Source organism: Hypanus sabinus, chromosome 12, assembly GCF_030144855.1.
Source record: "Hypanus sabinus isolate sHypSab1 chromosome 12, sHypSab1.hap1, whole genome shotgun sequence".
NCBI lineage: Eukaryota > Metazoa > Chordata > Chondrichthyes > Myliobatiformes > Dasyatidae > Hypanus > Hypanus sabinus.
In genome coordinates this window covers 88,685,594-88,709,404 of record NC_082717.1, presented here as the reverse complement: position 1 = coordinate 88,709,404, position 23,811 = coordinate 88,685,594, and the positions used below count along the sequence as shown (strand labels likewise).

General features: G+C 40.2%; 1 protein-coding gene across 2 annotated transcripts in view; it reads left to right on the top strand.

Annotated features, from left to right (window-relative positions):
• LOC132403111 (heterogeneous nuclear ribonucleoprotein L-like) overlaps positions 1–16,376 on the top strand; it is a 37,397-nt gene extending 21,021 nt beyond the window's left edge. For both annotated transcript variants that reach the window (XM_059986402.1, XM_059986403.1), the window contains 6 exons: positions 73–272; positions 8,901–9,022; positions 9,113–9,314; positions 13,304–13,361; positions 14,534–14,629; positions 15,749–16,376. In XM_059986402.1, the coding sequence (XP_059842385.1) occupies positions 73–272; positions 8,901–9,022; positions 9,113–9,314; positions 13,304–13,361; positions 14,534–14,629; positions 15,749–15,804 (734 nt within the window). In that variant the 3' untranslated portion in view covers positions 15,805–16,376. The remainder of the gene's footprint in view (positions 1–72; positions 273–8,900; positions 9,023–9,112; positions 9,315–13,303; positions 13,362–14,533; positions 14,630–15,748) is intronic.
• The last annotated feature ends 7,435 nt before the right edge of the window (positions 16,377–23,811 follow it).

The following is a 23,811-nucleotide window of genomic DNA, read 5'->3' as shown; positions in this document are numbered from 1 at the left end:
TGCAGGAAAATATTTGCATAAAAAAGGGCATTACATATTGCGCATTAAGTAGTATGCCAATCTTTTATACAGGTTTTCAAGCAAACCCTTTGGTACTGGCACACAGAATGGATTCTCGTGCTTCCAACAACAGGCCCATGCATCTCTACTCAGCTCCTGATTATGACTTTGTTTCCCAAGGCAAAGTTATAATGATTTATGGACTTAATCCACACAAAATGAATTGTGAAAAAGTCTTCAACCTTCTCTGTCTCTATGGCAATATTGAAAAGGTAAGACTTAATCTTTTGCTTTTATCTTAGTTGTTAATGCGGGTCTTCATCACTAGTCCAAGTTGAAGCTTGTTTGTTTAAAATATATAAACAGTAAGTGAACTTCTAATGCACCGAAGTGCTCCATTTGGGATAAATCGGAATCCTAGTTTACACCCAAGATGGAGTGAACAAAAATTTGATGCTGCACTTGAGAATCTGTTCTACCGAGGGTTCCGGTGATGTCAAGAATGGCAGCTTAAGTCACTAGCTCCTCCTGGAAAACGCATATTTAGCCCTGTTAACCCATCAAATATACTATTTTTCAAAAGTATTTTAACTAATAAGAGGGACAAGAATGGGGGAAAAAAAATGGAAGTAAAAAATGCGACACCGCGGAGCCTGCAGCCGAGAGGAGTGCAGCGAGCGGCTCTCCTACTCAACCGCGTGCTAGCGACGCGGACACTGAGCCTTGTTCAGGCAAAGCGGCAAATATGATCGAAATTTTGAAAGAGATAAGGGAGTTCCAGAAAGAAATAAAGCATCAGCTATATGATATTAAGTCAGAGCTCGCCAATGTCAATCAAAAAATAGCAGTGGCAGAGTCTAATTGAGAAGGTGGAAGATCGCGTGCAAAACGTGGAACGGATACTAAGAAAGACGATAAAAATATCAAATAAACAAGAAGGTAAAATGCTTGACCTGGAGGAAAGATCACGGTGGAAAAATATCAGAATATACAATGTTCCCGAAGGAGCAGAGGGTTTGTCTATGACAGTTTGTTGGAAAGTTACTGCGGGGACGCACTGGAGCTTCCCTCGGTTATGGAGCTGGAAATTCAGAAAGCGCATTGCGTGATCGTCCTGAGGCCTACCTGAGACAGAGCAGATAAGCCACGCTCAAAAATTTCTTCAATACAGTACCAAGGCAGAGATTCTACAAAGGACCTGGGGTAAGAAGAGTGTGTTTTTAGACGATAAATTAATAATTTCGACCAAGATTATCCCCCCCCCCCTCCCCGTGGTCTTGCAGAAACGTAAAGAATACTAAAGCAAGAAAGGATTACATTTCAAATTCTGTACCCTGCTAAACTTCGTGTTTTATCAAAATGGGATCCAACTGTGGAAGAGGCGACTACAGACCTGAAGGCCAGAGGGTTGCCCATCAGCATGATCAAACCGAGGGAAAGCCTGGCTCCGCTTGGGAAATAGTGCGAGAATTGAGAAGGCAGGAGACGGGAGGAGGCCGAGAGAAGTATATCAGGAAGAGACTGAGTTTTCCAAAGACACCCCTCAACCCCTCCAGAAGAGCCATAAGGTTTGGCTAACTTCAAAATTGTTGAGAAGCTAAACGGAAGCAAAAGTAGACGGTGATATACCTATCTTGAGATATACTTATTATAATGTGGATTTTATATTACTCATTCTTCTTTATTCGCTTACTACTTTTTCCCTACCAAAATGAGAATATGTGTGTGTATGTATGCATATATATTCAGATTCAGTTTATTGTCATTTAGAAACCACAAATGCAATGTAGTTAAAAAGAATGAGACAATGTTCCTCCAGAATGATATCACAAAAGCACATGACAAAACAGACTACACCAGAAAATCCACATAACGTTTGGCAATTCCCAATCCAGAGTCCAGAGAGGCTGCTGCGCATTTATATTGCGCTACCATCTTAGTGTGTTCCCTGGAAAGGAGCTCCAATCCCACCAGTCAAAACAAGACCAAAAACTAAAGCTACAAGACCTGCACACAACCACATAGTTACAACAGTGCAAATAATAGCATAATTGATTTTAAAAAAAACAGACCATGGGCACAGTAAAAATAGTCCAAAGATGTTAAAAGACTAAGTTCAAAAGAAACCACCACACAGTTTCCACAAGTCCTCAAGGTCCTGATAGACTCGTCATCCCACGCAGGCAGCAGAAGGGAATACCCCTGCTATGGATTTCCACGGCACCGCCAGACTCAGCCTTGCAGACGCAGCACACACTGAAAGTGACCTGACTGTTGAGCCTCCGACCATCCCCTCTGGTACAGCTTCTCCGAGCACCATCCTCTGCCGAGCGTATTAAGATGCCCCTGCCAATGGCCATCGGCAACGCGACCCCGAGGACTGGGGCCTGTTCTTCCCAGCAGAGACCCAGACCTCACAACAGCAGCAGCAGCAATGAAGAAGGTCTTCCTGGAGATTTCCAGATGTTCCTCCGTGCTTCCACGTCCATTTTTCATCTGATTATGATTGCGCACGGCACCCTGCTTCACAAATAACAGATAATCAGCTCTGGAGTGGCTGCTGCAAACTGTGTTGTGCTGCCATCTTGATTTTTAAAATATATAAATAAATATAAGGAGTACACAGGGAAATCTTTTCTGTTTAATGGATTTGTTCACTGACTTTTATGAATACTGTAATGGGGGCCCTCAACTCACAAGTAGGAGGAGTTATCCCCCACAGCTAGACGTGGAAACCCAGGGTCATCTACCAGAGAACTCAGCCTTGGAATCACACCTTTGTTGCCTTTTTTTGTTATTATTTGCATTTCTTGGTTCTTATTTGTTCAGGGAGTAGATCGATTAAGTTTTATTCTGCTAACTTCAATGATACATTGACAGATAAAGACAAAGTAAAATTCATTTCTTTTAATGTCAATGGCTTAGTAAATCCAATCAAACGTAATAGAATTTATCCAAAATGAAAAAAGAACAAGCCCATGTAGTATACTTACAGGAAACTCATTTAAGTGATAATGAGCATAGAAAACTAAAGCGAATGGGCTTCACTAATTTGTTTTTCTCCTTGTATAAATCAGGACATAGGAGAGGAGTTGCTATTCTTATCTCAAATAAGCTAAATTTTGAAAAAGTATTCAAAATGGGAGATAAAGAGGGCAGGGGGAATATAGCTAGAAATTAGGTTACTCTATTGAATATACAGTTGGCCCTCCTTATCTGCAGAGTCTGCATGCGTGAATTCAACCGCGGATTGGGGAAAACCGGGAAGTGTTCTTCCAGCACTTGTTGTTCGAGCATGTACAGACTTTTTTTTCTTGTCATTATTCCCTAAACAATGCAGTATAACAACCATTTTACATAGCATTTACATTGTATTAGGTATTACAAGTAATCTAGAGATGATTTAAAGTATACGGGAGTATGTGCGTGGGTTATTGTGCATCGGAATTGAAAAAATCGGAAGTTCTCTTACTAAGTAAGTCGGAACAGGTACATCCGGTATTTAGCGTCAGTTAGTCAAACGTTTGTCTTAGTATATTGTATATATTTTACCTTTTTATGCATATAAAACACTTAAGAACGTATGTTTCAGCGCCAGGCTCGGGAATGGAAGTTCTCAGGACTCGGGACAGATCGCTCCCTAGTGCACTCTCCACCGTGCCAGGTTGATGTGGAGGATCAAAAACTCAAAACCCCAAAACCTAATAACTAAACCACTGCGTTGCTTAGTAATAATTGCAGCTTTCATCAGGGCAGAGCCTTTCTCACTTTATCCTTTAAAATTGTTCCGATCGTTGACCGACCTAGCCTAACGCTTTTCCGATGACCGATTGCGTTTCACCTCTTTCCAATCGCTTTATTATTTCCACTTTATTTTCAATCGTGATCGTGATTATTTTCATGAACAGAAACATTGCGCATTCAGAGCTCTGGTGCCGGGTCCTAATGTCCACTGCTCTGAGATAGGTTAAATAAGGTCTGGGGTTCCGCTGGGTCCTAAGGTCCACTGGATTGAGACAGGTTGAATAAGGGACTTGAGCATCCACGAATTTTGGTATCTGCGAGGGGTCCCGGAACCAATCCCCCGCGGATAAGGAGGGCCAACTGTATATGCACCCCTGGGAGGTGATACTGGTTTCTATCAGAAAATTACTGATATTATGGTAGTGGAAACAGAAGGTCTCCCGATATGTGGGGGAGAATTAAATTTACAATTACAACCAAAGTTAGACTCTTCCAACAGAAAAACCTATGAAACAAAATCCTTACATAAGAAAGTTAATATACTTTTTGAGGATGTTGGTTTAATTGATAACTGGAGGGACTTTTCCCCGACAGAAGGGATTACACTCTTTATTCTGCTCCCCATTCTGTATATACAAGAATAAACTATTTCATAGCATTTGGAAAAGACAAAGATAAAATAAACAACTGTGGAATTGGGTCAATAGATGCATCTATATATTTATCTGTTGATTTTTGACCTACAACCAAAGAATACTATTTGGAAACTATTAAGGAACAAATTAAAAAAGAAATTGGTCTCTACTTAGAATTCATTGATAATGGAGAGGTTTCACCTCCCATTTTATGGGATACTTGAAGGCCCTCTTAAGAGGGAAAATTATAGCGATTATCTTCATATAAGGAATAAAACATTAGAGGAATTACAAAATAGGCGGAAGGAACTAGAGAAAATAACACATTGAATTTGGCACAGGATACATTGGGGAAATTTAAGAAGTTTGGCTATGCAAGAAATCAGGAAAAATTTAATGTTTCTGAAACAGACATTATGAAACTGGATTAAAGTCTATGAAAATACTGGTGTGGAAACTGGGGGGAAAAAAAGATAGCAGAAAATACGATTCATAGAATTAGGGATCCAAGAACAAAAATGATTATTAAAAAAAAACTAAGTGAAATTCAAGAAGCGTTTGAAGTGTTTTACAAAACTCTTCATATTCCAAAGTTCCGGGGTGGGGGAGCGTAACCCAAATTGACACCTTCCTGAATTCTTTAGAGTTACCCACTTTAAGTGAAGAACAAGTTAAACAATGACTGCTGACATAACTGAAGTTGAATTAAAAGTTGGAATTAGTAGGCTTAAATTAAGCAAGTCACCAGGATCAGATAGGTATACGGCAGAGTGGTACAAAGAGTTTAAAAATGAATTAATTCCTGTTCTACTCCCCACACTGAACTGGGATCTAAAAAAGGCACAAATGCCACCCAGTTAGAAGGAAGCGATAATCTCAGCTATACCGAAAAAAGGCCAGGATAAAATGGAATGTGGGTCATTTAGACCAATATCCGTTCTTAATGTAGATTATAGATTATTTACCTCCATCGTGGCCAAACGATTAGAGGAGTTTCTACCCATACTGATACGTAACGATCAGACAGGTTTTGTATGGCAACGCCAAACACAAGACAATATACGGAGGACACTTCACGTTATGGATCGTATACAAAAAAAAATAAAATCGAAGCAATAGTGATAACTGTGGATGCTGAAAAGGTATTTGATTGGGTTAATTGGAATTTTCTTTAGAGGTTTACATAGATTTGGTTTCCAAGACTACTATTAAAACTATACAGACGCTATATGACAACCCCACTGCTAGGATTAAAACCAATGGATATTTATCAAATAGTCTTACCCTAGAAAGGGGCACGAGAAAGGGTTGTGCATGGTCACCACTACTCTTTGCATTATATCTGGAAGCATTAGCTCAATACATCAGACAAAATGAAGATATCAGGGGAATTACTATTAAAGGGACAGAGCATAAATTGGCTTGTTATGCGGATGACATTTTGATCTATCTAGGGCAACTAACATACTCTTTACCTAAATTGATGCAATCCTTTGAACAATATGGTCAATTATCAGGATACAAGATCAACAGATAAAACCCAATTGCTTTCATATTACTATAGCCCACCAAGAGAAATTGAAAGTAGATATCCTTGAGCATGGCAAACAGTCTTTCAAATATTTGGGCATCATTATGCCAAAAGATTTGACAAAGTTATCAGAATGCAATTATCAGCCTTTATGTATTTAAAAAAAATATTAAGGAAGATGTGGCAAGATGGAACCTGATTCCTTTTTTTCAGCACGCACAAGATACTGGAAGAACACAGCAGGCCAGGCAGCATCGATAGTACTCTTACTATCTTTCTTTTCGGTTAGTCCTGATGAAGGGTCTCGGCCCAAAACGTCGACAGCGCACTCCCTATCGATGCTGCCTGGCCTGCTGTGATCTACCAGCATTTTGTGTGTGTTGTTTGAATTTCCAGCATCTGCAGATTTCCTCATGTTTGCTCCTTTTTTTTCCACTGTCAGTTCAAGGATTGAGTCTATTAAAATGAATATACTGCCCAGACTGTTATATCTCTTTCAGACCCTACCAATAGAGATTAATCAAAATCAATTCAATGAATGGAACAAGATGTTATCAAGGTATATTTGGTAAAAGGCCTAGAGTTCATCTCACAACTTTGCAGTTAGCAAAGGAAAGGGGGGAATGGGCCCACCTTCTCTTACTATTTTGCAGTACAATTGAGAGCTGTGATATGTTGGTGCAACCCATCACATGATGCTCAATGGAAAAATATTGAGGAGTGGGTACTTCCCATCCCCATACAAGCAATTCTGGCTAATAACAACCTGCAAAGGTACATAAATACTATTGATAACCCATGGGTGAAATTGACTCTTAAAATATGGAAAACTACTATAAAAGAATATAATCTAGAGCAGTGGTTCCCAACGTGGGGTGTACGCCCCACAGGGGGTAATTTGATTTTTAAAGGGGGGGGGGCAATTCGGGAATGAGTTATTAACAGTGAATTTTTTCTAGTAAGTCTGTGAGTATGAGTGTGTGTGTGAGTTAATACATGTGTATATACAGTATGCATACATAAAAATACTTGTGTATGTACATGTGTAATTGTATGTACTGTATATATAGTGTATCACCATCATTACAACCATCAAATGGCTTTCATAATTAAATTAATGAATTGACTGATGTAGGAAGGAACGAATGAACAAGTCCAAATGCGTAAGAAACTCGTATAAGGTTGCGCCAATGCTGCTTTTTGCAGTAGCTTTCGGTTCTTGGTGGTGTGAAGGTGTGTACATTGCGTCATCTCTTTTAAACGGTGTATCTGTCTTTGTATGCTGTAGAAACGAATCGGCATGGTTTTATTTATTTATTATTATTTTAATATCACTTAATGTTCTTTTTTACAATTTCTTAGTAATTTCTTCCTCAGAACTTTAACAGTCCTTTGGTTCTTTTATTTTTCTCTTTCATGAATGTCATGTTCTTTGGAAGCTTGTTTAAACCAAGTTAATGGTCTTTTAGGCTTCCTCCAGGTGAATAGGAGTTCACTTTTTGAATAATAAGATTTATATATCGCCACAGGGGGCATCAGGATTTTAGAGTTGATAAGGTGGGGCATGGCCAAAAAAATGGTTGGGAACCACTGATCTAGAGGGAGATACTGCAATTCTTAAATGGTGTGCATATGACTCGGATTTTACACCAAATAAATTGGATGCTAGATTTAAGGACTGGATAGCTAAAGGAATAACAGTTCTTTGCAACATAATGAAAGAAGGAACACTGTTCAGTTTTGAAATGCTTAAAGAGAAACACTTTTTAGAAAAACAAAATTTTTAATTGGTATTTACAGATGCGACAATATGTTAATAATACGCTTAAAAATGTAACCAAGGTAAGTACATGTTTGATAGAGCTCTAGAAAAGCATATTAATTCAGATAACGGTAGTAGAATCATTTCAAGCGTGTATAAGGGTTTGTCAAATCTTAAAACACATTCAACTTCATACATTAAAACAAAATGGGAGAAGGAAGGAGGGATAATTATATCTGAGGAAGAATGGACAATATGGAGGTATCAATGGAAGTGTACCAGTTCACAGAAATGGAGGGAGTTTGGATGGATAAGCTTGATAAGATATTTTATTACATCCTCTCAGAAATCCCATTATGATTGTAACCTCCCTGTTTGCTAGAGAAATTGTGGAAATCAAAATGCAAATCATTATCATATTTTTTGGGACTGCCCTGTTATCAAAGAGTATTGGAGGGGGATACACAATGCCCTACAAGACATCTTTAAATGTGAAATACCCTTAGAGTAAAACCATATATTTTGGATATATACCTCAAGAATGGTTGAAAAGAGATAAATATTTAATGAATATACTGTTGGTGGCTGATAAAAAGACTCTTACTAGGAAATGGTTATTACAGGAGAGCCCAACTTTAAATACATGGATGGAAATTACAATGGACATTTACAAAATGGAGAAGATAACAGCATCTGTTAATCATAAGCTGGAACAATTTGATTCATACTAGGAAAAATGGTTTAACTACATAATGTCTCATAGGCCTGATTTTATTCTCTCAAATCAATGAATGTTGTTTTTTTAAAAAAAAATCACTCCCTACTTAGTTTTTCCTTTTGCTTGTTTTTTCTTTCCACTCTTTTCTATAAATGTATACCTCAGATAAATACTATGTGGAGATTTGTGACATATATGATTTTATAGATATAGATATAGATATATGTATATGTACAATGATATATGTACAATGTCTGAAATGCATCTTATGGAAATGTTTGTTTGATGATGAACTTCAATAAAAAAAATTACAAAATAAAAATCTCTGCTGCCCTGAGAATGTCTCATCCAAGATGGGGAGGATTATGGCAGAACATTCCAGCAAAGAACTTTGAGTCTTTTTCTTGCATCAAATGAGCAAGCCTCTTTCTTTAATCATCAGGGTATTGTATCTTTTTTTGGGCAAAAGTCCTCTCTATGTGCTTCATCTGTAAGTTTCTTTGCTTTTAGGTTAAGTTCATGAAGAGCATGCCAGATGCCGCCATGGTCGAAATGGGGGATGAATTTTCTGTGGATCGAGCTATTACTCATTTAAATGGTGTCGAGATGTTTGGAAAGAGAATTAATTTATGGTAAGTTTTTCTAAAGATCTTTGCACAGCTGTAGTGATATTTTAGTCCTCATGAAGTGGACAGTTATAATTTTCTGTATTCTTTCTTCAGCGTCTCTAAGCAGGCATCAATTGTTCCGAGTCAGTCTTACGAGTTGGTAGATGGCACTGATAGTTACAAAGAGTTCGCCAACTCGAGGAATAATCGCTTCACCAATCCAGGGCAAGCAGCCAAAAACAGGATACAGCCCCCTTCCAATGTGCTTCATTTCTTCAATGCTCCTCCATGTGTAACAGAGGAATACTTCCAAGAGGTAAAGATATCTGATGGGTCTGGAATAGTAGGAATTCTCTTATTCCCAACCCTTAAAAGTGCATTTCAACAAATGTTGCATTATTTTGTTGCTACTATACCCTGCTCGAAGTTTAGCGATAAGAAGGAGTGGATAACCAATTTGGGCACCAGATAAGAAATTGATGCATCCTTGGTTAGTGGTTTTGGGCAGTGTTGACACATCCAAGGAAGAAGCCGTGGTGTTTTTTTAAAAAAAAAGAGAAAGTAAATGTGTCAAGACTTTGCAAAGTGTCACTTAGATACTGTAAAGATATGGAAGAAGGTCTTCTGGTCAGATGAGACTAAAGTGGAATTTGTTAGCCTCAACACTAAGAGGTATATGTGGTGTAAATTTGATATTGCACACCAACCAGGTAACACCATCCCTACTGCAAAGTATGGCGGAGGTAGCATAATGCTCTGGGGATGCTTTTCGGTATCAGACTGGAAATCTGGTTAGGATTGAAGGGAAGATAAATGGTGTTTAATCAGAGATCATAGATAAAAGCCTGCTAGCCTTTGCCAGAAAACAAACTGGGAAGGAAGTTGTCTATGAAAGTTCACGAGCAGTAATAATCTGATTTGATTTACTACTGGGGGGGGGGGGGTGTTCTTTTAGCAGGATAGTGGTTAAAAGTACACTGCTATAGCAACCATGGAGTGGCTTCAAGTGAAGAAAATTGATGTCCTTGAGTGGCCCAGTCAGAGCCCTGACCTTAACTCGATCAGATATCACTGCCATCACCTCAAGGTTGCTGTTCACTGCCTCTCCCCAACTAACCTGGCACAGCTTGAGCAATTTTGCAAGGAGGAATGGGCAACTCTTGCTCCATCGTGTTGTGCAAAGCTAAGAGACTTGCCCAAAAATAATAGGGGCTGTAATAGCTGCAAGAGGTGGCTCAACTAAAGAGGGATGAATACTTTTGAACTGACACTTCAGTCTTTGAATGTTTAGTTTTGCATGTTTTACTCTTTTATTCTTGGGCTCTACTATGAAAAGAGCATGTGATTTGCAAATTCTCAGTCAAATTTATCAAAATACTTGATTGTAACATTCATTTGCGTGAACAAAGGGTTGAGGGCTCTTACAGGCCACTATACATGGAAGGTCTCTTGGTGTGTTTTTTTTAAAAAAAGAGTGACCAGTTTTGAGCTGCTGATTTTTGTCATTGGTCTCTGCAACCTTTCTTGACAATAATGCCACAGCAAATGGAACTCCTTTATTGTTTTCATATTGAATGGCTATTATGAACTTGAAGCTGGTGTATTGTGAAAGCAAGTTCAACTGTACTTGTGTTAGTTTCCTAAAACAGTCCTGACATGGCTGCTGCATTGATCATGATTCTGTCTGGGTTGGCTTTTTTTTGTGGCAAACACATAGTACATAGGACTTCCTTTCCAGAAAAAAAGCTTGACAAGGTGTATTATAGAACATTGTGTAAAACAAGGAAGGAGCTTGCTACTGGCCAACTGAGGTGGGAAAGTTACTGCTTGGGATTCTTTGTGTCAGAATTTATTTGAAGTTGGGAAGACAAACACTCATTGGGAATAGTCAGCATGGTTTAACTGAAGTACTGTATGGAAATGGGCCCTTTGGCTTGGCCCATACATGCTGACCAAGGTGGCTCTGGGATAGTCCCATTTGCTTGTGGTTGGCCCATATCCCTCTAAATCTTTCCTATCCATGAACTTTTCTAAATACTTTTCAATGTTCTAATTGTAACCGCCTCTACAACTTCTGGCAGTTTGTTCCTAGTAGCCCCCACCCTCAATGGAAAAATTTGTTCCTCAAGTTGCTCTTCAGTGAGGTGCTGCAGGGATTGGTGTAGGGCCCTGTATTGCTGCTTGTCACGTGTGTTGTTGAGAAGAGAAAGTATGTAAAATTATTAGTCTGACAATACTTCCAATTTTTGTGTCATAGTGGACAATGAAGAAGGCTAAGATTACAACTGAATCTAGATCATCTGGGAAACTGGGCAAAAGAATGGCTGGTGATGTTTAATTTAGGCAGGTGTTAAGTGGTGCATTTTGAAAAATAAAACTAGCAGGGCTTGAACAGTGAATGACAGGATCTTAGAGTGTTATCGAATAGTGAGACCTTGGGATAAAAATACATAGATTCCCACCTTCATCCCCATCCAACCTAACCAAATGTAGCAATGCAAGTAAACAGAAGTGAAGTACGGTATGCTCCCCCTCGGTGACCAGGACACTGAATGCAAGATTTGGGATGTTGGGTAGGCCATACTTGGAATATTGTGTATAATCTGGTCACTAGCTTTTTGGAAGGATGTGATTAAGCTAGAGCTGGTGTAGAAAAGTTTTACAGGAATACTGCCTGTACTGGAAGTCCCTCTAAGGAGGGATTGTTTGGACTGGAATTTTTTTTTGGTCTGCAGTGAAGGAAGCTAAGGGGTGATGTTAGTGTATAAAATTTGAGGGGTGTAAGACAGTAGATAATCATGGTCTTTTTTCTAGGATAAGGCAGTTTAAATGGAGGCTGTAAATTTAAGGTGAGAGGGGAAAGAATTAAAGGGAATCTGAGGTGCCAGTTGTTCAGAAGATGGTGGGTATAGTACTAAGCTGTCAGAGAAAATGGTAAAGGTGGGTGCAATGACAACATTTAAAGTCAGTTGGGCAGGCACATGGATAGGAAAGGTTTAGAATGTATGGGCAAAGTTCAGGCAAATAAAATTAGTGTATGTGAACATTTTGGTTGACGTGGCTGAATTGAGCCAAATGGACCTGTTTCCATACTATGCAACTAAATCTGTGGAAGGTCCAGGCAGAGGGAAAAGAAATTTAGGAATGGTGATAAATGTGTGAAAGTTTGGCTGGCTGCGGTACTGTGGATGACTAACGGGGTTTTTGGTCAGCCAGCCCTTAAAACTATTCTGCTTTGCCATTCTGGCAAAGCTTATGCCAGTTCTTGTCCAGTAAATCATCTACTGCATTTGTTTGGAGATGTTTGAACTATTCACTGCAAATTATTGCATCTGAACTCTGTAAAACACTGTCCTGAATATACCACCCCACCAGCCTCCATGTCCAGCACATAATTCTCCAAAACTTCCACCACCTCCCAAAGGATCCCATGACCGAACACCCCACCCCCCCCAAACTTCTGCAGGAATCTATGCGACTCCCTTGTCCATTTGTCTCTCCCCACTGATCTCCCTCCTTGCACTTATCCTCACAAGCAGAGCAAGTGGTGCCCCTACGCCACCTCCCTCAGTACCATCCAGGGCCCTAAACAGTCCTCCTAGGTGAGGTGACACTTCACCTGTGAGTTTGTTGGGGTCATTTACTATGTTGGGTTCTCTTGGTTTCATCTCCTGTACATCAGTGAGACCTGACCTAAATTGGGAGACCACTTCACTGAGCATCTACACTCTGCCAGAACAAACAGGATTTCCCAGTGCCCACCCATTTAAAAATTTATTTTTTTTAGTTCCCATTCCGAACGCCTTGTATTCAGTCTGGGTAGCCTCCAACCTGATGGCATGGCCAGTTCTTTACTTCATCCCTACTCCAGGTTTCACCTCTCACCTGGTGGTTCTCTCTCCCCTTCTCTCCCCCCCCCCCACCCCACCTTTTAAATCTGCTCTGCTTTTTTCTCCAGCCCTGCTGAAGGGTCTTGGCTTGAAACATTCACTGTACTTTTTTTCCCATAAATGCTGCCTGGCCTGCTGAGTTCCTCCAGCATTTTGTGTGTGTTGTGCTAAATGTGACAATGGATTCTGGTTTGGTTGGTTTTGATTTTGGGGCGGGGGGGTGGTGGGAAGAAGAAAAGAATTATTGTACTCTAGACTGGGTGCCAACATAATTGCAAATTGAATTCCCAGTCTGAGAATTTTAGAAACTCAGTGGCTTGCAAGTTATCTAATTAGAATTGCCCTATGGCTGTGGTTTGTCACATTTTCCTTGTACAGGAGTGCTTTAACTTAAATGTGTCTGATGTTTTTATAGGTTTGTGAAGAGTGTGAACTGAAGCCTTTTAAAACTGTCAAGATGTTTACTGGAAAATGTAAGTAATAAGCACATGCAAGTGGCTTCTGAAGCAGTCTTAAACTAAAAATTACTGGCCAATTCCATATTTCTGATTTGAATGCCTAATTTTACTTGTGCCATAGATTTAATTTTAAAATCAATGTGCATTAAGCTGAGAAACAACATGGAATAAGTGGAACAAAGGATTTTCCTGCTGGCTTTAAGTTAGAACTGGAAAGAGAACTGGCTGGGCACCTTTCTTTGTAGTTGTACAGTATAGAAATGTACTTTAGCCCAACTGTGCTGACCTCAATGCACTTCCAAGCAAGGGAAATTTGCCTCTGTTGGCCTAAGGAACCCCTAAACCTTACCTATCCATGTACCTGTCCAGCTGTTACTATTGTGCCCACCCTCTGGTAGTTCGTTCCACATATGTACCACCCTCTGTTTTTAGTTCCTATTAAATTTTGCTCTCATCATAAACCTGTTGGGGGGGGGGGGAGAAGACTGCATTCACCCTGTTTATGCCCCTCAGTTTGTACACCCTAAGATCACCCCTCAGTTTCCTGCACTCTGAGGAGGCAGAGGATGGTAGGAAATCCTAGTCTGACTAACCTTTCCCTATAACTCCCTTTCCCTTGAGTGCCCATAATATCTTCGTAAATCCTTCCTTCACTTTTCCAGTTTAATGGCATTTCCTTGGTGACAGAAATTTGCCTCACAAATGTCTTGTACCTCTCAACTTCTATACTTATTGTCCAGACTGAAGGCCAGTGTGCCAGAAGCCTTCAAGATCTGTCTACTTGTGACTCCATTTTCAGGAAGCCCCCATGTACCTGAACTTTTAATGTGTCGCTATTCTACAACAGTCCTGTGAAAATCTTAACCTTGATTTGACTTTCCAGAAAGCAATGCCTTCGACTTAACTGAGTTAAACGCCATTTGCCATTCCTCAGATCACCTATTCAGCAGATCAAGACCCCTTCCCCACCTACCCCTTTGTAACTTTTAATAATGTTCACTATTACTAATACCATCTCTTTTTAGTTGGTCAGTAAGAGTCTGGGGATAAGGTTGTGCTCACCTCACGTACTCAGTTGCTGTCAGCCATGTGATATTGTAACCTGACTGGTCCTGTCTCTATAATGGATGCTCAGTAAATGTAAAACTGATTTGTAAGATGTCTTTCAACAATCTGTTTCCTTCCAGCTGACAGGAGTTTATCTGGCCTGTTGGAGTGGGAATCCAAAAATGATGCGGTAGAAGCACTGACAGTACTGAATCACTACCAGATGAAAAACACAAGTGAGTACTCCTGTTTATAGATGGGACCGTCAGGGTTTAATTTTAAAATTTGAATGATAATTGGCAAGAATTTTCATCTCTTGCTGCTTTTGAAAGGGAAAGTTTATAATTCTGCAACGACTAATGATAAACTAAGCCTTGAGAGTGGAACGTGAAACTAGCTGCTTAGTTTTTTCAGAGGCAGCTCTAGCTGTTTGGCCTATTCCTCCATCTTCAGAAATGGAGAAACAATTGACCAAACAGCTGGTGCAGAAGAAGAGTATTTTTGTAAGGTTTGACAATGGTAACTAATATGCTTTCCCTGGCTAGAAAACTTAAACCTCTTTGTTACCCTTGTTACCCACAAGGTAACCTTTTCAAACCATGGAGTGATTCTCTTAAGGTGTGGATATTTGGAGTTACCAATAAAAGGGCTGAAGGATGTCAAGAATTTTGAAAAGATATGGGTGATTGGTGACACTAAGAATTAAATGATAATGGGGATGTATAGTGATGTCACTTTTTAACAATACTTTACCTTAGTGAGTTAGACCTGGTGCTATGTTTGTAGATTTTCTATTAAAATTCAACTGCCATTGACCTGGCCAAAGGGGTTAATTTATTGCAGTGCAAGTGCAGAAAGAATATTTATACTGGAAGTGGTTTCCAGCTATATGTACAACTATAAATGTATCCATAATTGAAATATTTAGTTGCCATTTGAGACTATAAGACATGATTCTAGCTTGTCCTAATTCCCCTAATAATTTTTATTTCTCTTGTCAAGATGCTTTGAGCAGGTAATGAGTTTAGTGTGTAGAAAATATGTATGTTAAGAGTGATTGTTTTCTAATCAGCAAAAACATTTCCAGTATACTGCTGTTCTGATTTTGCAGCTGAGATTTGAAACTAGCTAAGTTATAGAAAGTTGGACTTTTCAATTTAATTCACTATATGAAATTTGAGTCCAAGATGACCTCTGAAATACTCAGTTTGGATTACTACACCACAAGGCTGTATGTTCACATTCAGATATTTGACTTGGATTAGTGCTGACAATTTACAAAGAATTTGACAGGTTTGAAAGTAAATGCAATTTGCAGGAATTGGAGAAAAATAGCTAAAACCTTTTTTTTTCAGATGGCCCGTACCCTTACACTTTGAAGCTCTGCTTTTCCACCATGTCTCATGCATGAAGACACAGTTTGAAGAAAATTTGGAATTGATGCTATAGGTCAGCTTGCATACCATTTCCAAATTGAAGGAGAGAAAATATAGGTCTTTAGTATCAGACTTGCACTTGTAAGTGGAAGATACTTTCAGCTTATTGTAACTTTCTGAATTGTATCGATGTAAAAGTTAAAACAGTTAACTAAGTTTGTTCCTTTGTTAGGTTTTTTTGCAGTCAATGAGTTATTAGAACTTAATGTTTATGCAAGTGACCTTGTATTTTAGAACTATGCAAGTGATGAGCAACCACTTGTGGCATATCTATTTAAGGCACTTAAACAGTGATAAAAACAGGATTGTTTTTTTTTTGGAAATGTAGTTTGCAAGATTTGTTTTAACATAAACTACATGTTGCTGTGATCAGGAGAATTCTTCGTACTGCTGAAGTGCCCAAATGGTGACTTTTGAACACTATACCTGAACTCCGGTATATTTACAGCTTATTTCCATGTGTTTAATTCCTTGCTATGTTTCAGATATCATTAAACAATTATTTCAGATATCTGTGATTCATCTTAATAAAGGTTCTAAACTCAAATTTGTGACTAACTTGTCAGATTAGTTAACCTGACTAATCTTTATTATTCTGATTTTTTTCTTCCTCTTACTCCAGACACTCCCTTTTTATATCTGACACAAAACATTGATGACATTGATGTTGTGAGAAGATGTGGATAGATATCTATGCAATGTGGGCTTTACACCTTTAGTTTGCTCATATTTAAGTGCTGGCTCCCTATGTTGAGGGTCAGGAGTACTGCATATGGTGCATGGTTAATCTGGAGTGGCCCAGCTTGATTCTATAGAGCACTGCTGAATGTCTACCCTGGAGTAGCCCCGCTTTGGCTTTTATTTTGACTAATTAGCTAAAGTAGTTCTGATATTCCATTGGTAGTTGTCCATTGGTTAAGAATATTGATTTCAATTAATACTTTTTTTTCTAGGAATGTCTTGCAATTCCATCAAACAACTAACTGACAATTATGTTCTCATGAATGAAAGCAGTTACAGTAAGAGAATCTCAGTGTTTTCTATATTGAGATTCCCCACACTACTTCCACTACTCATGCTTTTTGGGTGGTGGGGGAGAGAAACTGTTTCTCTGGATCTTTTTTAAAGAGTAAAGAATTTTAAAAATGACTTGAGTATGATCAAGGTCACCAACAATTGAATGCTTACTACCTGTTATGCTGCTGGCATTTGCAGCCGCAGTGAAGGTCCTCCCTCTGGTGGTGTTCAGGGCTTCCTTCATGTTAGTAGCTGGGTTTTCACTGTCAGTCTTATTTCCCAGGTGGAAAATCAGGAACACTGTTGCACACAGACGTAGAAGGATTCTTCATTGCTGTTTCTGTAACAATTTTTATCAGTCAGGGTTGTTGACCTTGAACATCAATTGAATAGATTTTTTTTAAACCTAGTGATGGCAGTTGACTTAACTGTTAAACTTGTCCACCTAAATGCTACTTTGTCAAGTTCTGTAGTACATGGACAGTGCTAAAAGGAGAGATGTGCTTTAATGTGGAAATTAACTTGCACCCACAGTCTCATTGTTAGCAGTATCTAGATTTTTTAAAAGTTGCTTGTGATGCAAGTAGTGACTCATTCACCAAGATCTCCTTTGCCTTTCAAAGTAATGTTGAAAATTTGAGGCAGTGTGACTGCTAAGAATCCCAGTAAGATTCACTTTCAACCAAATGGTGTGAAGTGCTGTGAATGCACAGAAACCCAGCAAATTCCCTGCAATATGAAAATTTGCCATGCCTGAACAAGTTATGGTGAATTTTATTTAATGCTTTAGGGCAGTCTTTTTATGCATCTTCAGTCATGAATTGCCTCCATGATGGAGGGGGTTTTGAATTTTGGATCTACCAGCCGCTGTGGAGGACAGAACTAGCCCAACAGGATGGGCTCCATTCAAGCAGGCACTGATGCATTTCTTCCAGAAACTGCACCTCTCTCATCTGAGATTTTTTTTTTGGGGTGGTCAGTTTCTCTTCCGTTTTTTTTTCTTCACTTCCATGTATGACTCATTCTTTCTGGATTCCTGCAAAGTTTCTACCTGTCAATTAGAATTCACCTTTGACCTCTGGTATATTCAACGTATCTAACATTTTTCAAGACACTTATTGTATTCTGATTGCTTGAAATGTTAGCTGTTTTTCTCTCCTGTAATTCTGTCTCACCTTATTGGTTCAAACACATTCCATTTTAATTCCTCTTGAACTGAGCTGACACCAATCTGTTGAATTGGATAGTTGTGCTGTGGTATAGTACTGGGTGGAAAGGGTAATGGAACATTACAGCGCAGGAACAGAACCTTAAGCCTTGGTGATGCCAATTAAAACTAATTTTGTCTATTGACACATGTTCTATCACACCATTCCTGCCTGATGTGTCTACATGCCTCTTAAATGATGCTTGTATTTGCTTCCACTTGCCCTGGCAGTACATTCCGGACATCGACCAATTTTTGCCTTGTAAATACTTTATTCTCCACCTCATCTTAAAGCAATTGGTATTTGGCCCATTATCACCCTGGAGAAAAACTATCCTATCAATGCCTCTCAATTTTATACACTTCTATCAGGTCAGCCTTTTTGCTCCAGAGAAAAGTTTGCCCAACTTCATAGCTAATACTTCATAGCTAATTTGGACAACATTCTGTTGAACATCTTGAGCCTTCTCCAAAGCCTCTCCATTGTTCCTGTAACATGGTGACCAAAACTGGACAGAATAATCCAAATGAGGCTTAACTAAATTTTACACAGTTGTAGGGTTCAAGTGGGGGGAACAATAGATTTGGTTTAGATTTTAAGGGGAAAAATGATACAGGTATTGGTAAAGCAGGTTTTTAAAAAAACACTACATTGAACAGTACAGCACAGCAACAGCCCATTCAGCCCATAATGTTCTGAACTAATTAAACTAGTAATTAAATGCCTAGCTAAACTATTCATTTTTGTCTGCACAATGTCTAACTCAACATTCTCTGCACATTCATGAGTCTTGTCTAAGAGCCTCTTGAATGTCTGTGGTACATTCTTTCACTACCTTTAGCAGTTAATTTCAGACAACCACCACATTCTTTACAAATTCCACCATCTCCTGTGGGATCCAATACCAAACATCTTTTCCTGTCCCCACCCCAACCCTCTACTCCCCACTTTCTATAGGGATTGCTCCCTCTATGATGCCCTTGTTCATTTGCCCCTCCCCATTAATCTCCCTCTTGGCATTTATCCTTGCAAACAAAAGAATTGCTACACCTGCCCATTCACCATCTCTCTCACCTTCATTCAGGGCATCAGAGTCCTGCCAAGTGAGGTACCACTTCACCTGTGAATCTGTTGGGATTGTCTACTGTATCTGATGTAGCCTCCTCTACAACGAAGACTGGGGTACTGTTTTTGAGCATCTTTGCTCTATTTGCAAAAGACAGGATTTCCTGGTGACCAAACATTTTGATTGCAAGTGTCGGTCCCTGACATGCTGATGCCACTCTGCTTGGAGGAGCAACACCTCACATTGAATCTGGGTAGCCTCCAATTTGATGGCTTGAATGTTGATTTCTCTAACTGGGTAATTTTGCTGCCACTCCCTTCTCTCTTCCATTCTGGCTCCCCTCTTACCTCTTCCCAGCTACCTATTGCCTGCCCCCTGGTGTGCCTCCTCCCCTTTCTTGGGCAAGGAGAATGGACCTTCTCTAGCCCTTAACCTTTCCCACACATCACCTTCCAGTGTTTTTCTTCTTCTCTCCTCTTCCATCCACCTTCACTTACCACCCTCTAACTTGTACTCCTACTCCTTCCCCTTCCCTTTCCAGTCCTAATGAAGGTTGTTGATCCAAGAAGTCAACTTTTTCATTCCCATAGCTGCTGCCTAACCTGCTGAGTTTCTCCAGCACTTTGTGTTACCTAACAAAGTTTTTTAAACTTGCCCCTCTCCTTTGAACTCATCACCTTTAAGTGCATGCACACCAGTTCTAGACATTTTGAGCCTGAGGAAAAACATACTTGCTCTATAATTTCCAAATCTTAAACTTCTGTTAGGTCTCCCCTCTGCCTCTGTCACTTCAAGAGAAAACAGCCCCAGTTTGTTTAGTACGTGTCCAATAATCCCATCAGCATCCTGGTAAACCTATTGTGCAGCCTCTCCAAAGCCTCAAGTCTCTCTAAAATGGAACAACCAGAATGGAATTCAATGCCCCAGATGTATTGAACAGCAGCCAATCGGAGTTTGGAGGTGAAAGGTCTTCACCCAGGTCAAAGAAATCGGTTCTTTGTAGCCCTTTTTTTCTGAGTTGGAACAATGGCCAAGCAGAGTCCAGATTCATTAGCAAGGTAAAATAAAAATAGGGTAGGGGAGATGGTGCAGCCATTGTTAGAGTGGGACAAAGATGAGAAAATCTGCAGACGCTGGAAATGTAAGCAATACACTCAAAATGCCAGAGATGCTCAGCAGGCCAGGCAGCATCTATGGAAAAGGGTAAACCGTCAATGTTTTGGGTCTCTGCCTGAATCATTGACTGTTTTCTCTTTTCCATAGATGCAGCCGAGCCTATTGAGTTCTTCCAGAATTTTGTGTGTATTGTTAGTGGGGAGACTTGGCATTGGCTCAACAGGTATGGATGATGCAAGTATATGGTAAGCTTTTTTCTTGCTCATTTTTCTTCTGTAACTGTGTAGTTAGGGTAGTAAGAATGGCTCCATGGTCTGTTTTATTCTTTGTGTGACTTGTGGAAATTATGGGAGACGTCCAACCTCCCAGGTAACCAGGTGCAATGAGCTGCAGCTTCTCAGAACGTGTTAAATAACTGGAACGCCAACTCTACCTTCAGCTCAAAAGGGCAACTGGGAACACGATAGGAGCTACAGGGGGATAGATGGTCACCCCCAGATTGCAGGAGGCAGGCGAATAGGTCACTGCCAGGAGGCCAAAGAGAAATAGGCAGCCAGTACAGAAGTACCCCTGTGGCTGTTCCCCACAACTACAGGTATACCATTTTGGATACTGTTCTGGTTCGGTGGGGGAGGGTGGTGGCGAGCCACAGTGACTGGGTCTTTTGCACTGAGTCTAGTGCTGTGGCTCAGAAGGAAAGGGGGCAGAGGAGGAATGCAGTGGTAATAGGAGGTTCCATAGTTAGAATAGATAGGAGAATCTGTAGAAGTGATACTCAAATGCTGTGTTTCCTCCGTCAGGAATGTCTCAGATTGTATCCACAACATTCTAAAGAGGGAAGGTGAGCTGCATGTCTTGGTACATGCAGTATTGGAAAAAAGAGGAAATAGCTGAAAAGCGGGTCTTCCAGGGTAATGATCTCTAGACTGCCACCTGTGCCACACGCCAGTGAGGACAAGAATAGGATGATTTGGCAGATGAACTTGTGGCTGAGGAACTGGTGTAGGGGGCAGTGTGTCAGATTTGTGGATCATTGGAATCTCTTCTGGGGAAGATATGACATGTACAAAAGGGATGGGCTACCCCTGAACCCGAGGGGAACCAAAATCCTTGTAGGCAGTTTTGCTAGAGCTATAGGAGAGGGTTTAAACTAATTTGGTAGGGGACTGAGGACAGGGATGCTGGTTTACATGCAGAGTTGGTGTATAGAAACATAGAAAACCTACAGCACAATACAGGTCCTTTGGCCCACAAAGTTGTGCCGAACATGTCCCTACCTTAGAAATTACTAGGGTTACCCATAGCCCCCTTATTTTTCTAATCTCCGTGGACCTATCCAAAAGTCTCTTAAAAGACCCGATCTTATCCGCCTCCACCATTGTTGCCAACAGACCATTCCACACACTCACCACTCTGTATTTTAAAAAAAAACTTACTCTGTACCTACTCCGAAGCACCTTAAACTTGTGCTCTCTTGTGGCAGCCATTTCAGCCCTGGGGAAAAGGTCTCTGACTATCCACAAGATCAATGCCTCTCATCATCTTATACACCTCTATCAGATCACCTCTCATCCTCTGTCGCTCCAAGGAGAAAAGGCCAAGTTCACTCAACCTATTCTCATAAGGCATGCTCCCCAATCCAGGCAACATCCTTATAAATCTCTGCACCCTTTCTATGGTTTCTACATCCTTCCTGTAGTGAGGCGACCAGAACTGAGCATAGTACTCCCAAGTGGGGTCTGACCAGGGTCTTATATAGCTGCAACATTACTTCTTGGCTCCTAAATTCAATTCCACGATTGAAGGCCAATACACTGTATGCCTTCATAACCACAGTCAACCTGCACGGCTGCTTTGAGTATCCTATGGACTCTGACCCCAAAATGCCTCTGATCCTCCACCCTGCCAAGAGTCTTACCATTAATACTATATTCTGCCATCATATTTGACCTACCAAAATGAACCACTTCACACTTATTTGGGTTGAACTCCATCTGCCACTTCTCAGCCCAGATTTGCATCCTATCAATGTCCCACTGTAACCACTGACAGCCCTCCACACTATTCACAACACCCCCAACCTTTGTGTCATTACAAAACTTACTAACCCAACCCTCCACTTCCTCACCCAGGTCATTTATAAAAATCAAAGGGTATGGGTCCCAGAACAGATCCCTGAGGCACTCCACTGGTGACTGACCTCCATGCAGAATATGACCAGTCTACAACCACTCTTTGCCTTCTGTGGGCAAGCTAGTTCTGGATCCACAAAGCAATGTGCCCTTGGATCCCATGCCTCCTCATTTTTTCAATAAGCCTTGAATGGGGTACCTTATCAAATGCCTTGTTGAAATCTATATACACTACATCTACTGCTCTTCCTTCATCAATGTGTTTAGTCACATCCTCAAAAAAAAATTTATCAGGCTCATAAGGCACGACCTGCCCTTGACAAAGCCATGCTGGCTATTCCTAATCATTTTATCCCTCTCCAAATGTTCATAAATCCTGCTTCTCACGAACTTCTCCATCAACTTACCAACCACTGAAGTAAGACTCACTGGTCTATAATTTCCTGGGCTTTCTCTACTCCCTTTCTTGAATAAGGGAACAACATCCGCAACCCTCCAATCCTCGGGAACCTCTCCTGTCCCCATTGATGATGCAAAGATCATCACCAGAGACTCAGCAATCTCCTCCCTTGCCTCCTACAGTAGCCTGGAGTACACCTCATCCGGTACTGGTGACTTACCAAACTTGATGCTTTTCAAAAGCTCCAGCAGATCCACTTTCTTAAATCTCTACATGCTCAAGCTTTTCAATCTGCTGCAAGTCATCACTACAATTACCAAGGTTGTTTTCCATAGTGAATACTGAAATAAAGTATTAAGTACCTCTGCTATTTCCTCCGGTTCCACGCACACTTTCCCACTGTCACATTTGACAGGTCCTGTTCTTTCACGTCTTATCCTCTTGCTCTTCACATACTTGTAGAATGCTTTGGGGTTTTCCTTAATTCTGCCCACCAAGGCCTTCTCAAGGCCACTTCTGGCTCTCCTAATTTCCTTCTTAAGCTCCTTCCTAGTGGATAGAATTCACCCTGCAATTTGAAAGGGTAAAGCTAAAATCAGATGAATCAGTATTACAGTGGAGTAAAGGGAATTCAAGAGGTATGAGGGAGGAGCTGACCAAAGTTGATTGGAAAGGTACACTAGCAGGGATGATAGCAGAGCAGCAATAGCTGGAGTTTGTCAGAACAATTCAGAAGGTGCAGGATAGAAGGGGAAATAATCTAAAGGCAGGATTATGCAACTATGGCTGACAAGAAGTCAAAGCCAACATAAAAGTAAAAGAGAGGGCATATAATAGAACAAAAGTTAGTGAGAAGTTACAAGATTGAGAGGTTTTTAAAAACCAACAGAAGGGAACTAAAAAAAAATCTATAAAGGGGAAAAATGAAAAAAGCCCACCAATAATATCAAAAGTGATGCTAAGCATTTTTTTCAGGTATATAAAGAGTGAAAGAGAAGCAAGAGATATTGGACCATTGGAAAATGATGCTGGAGAGGTAGTAA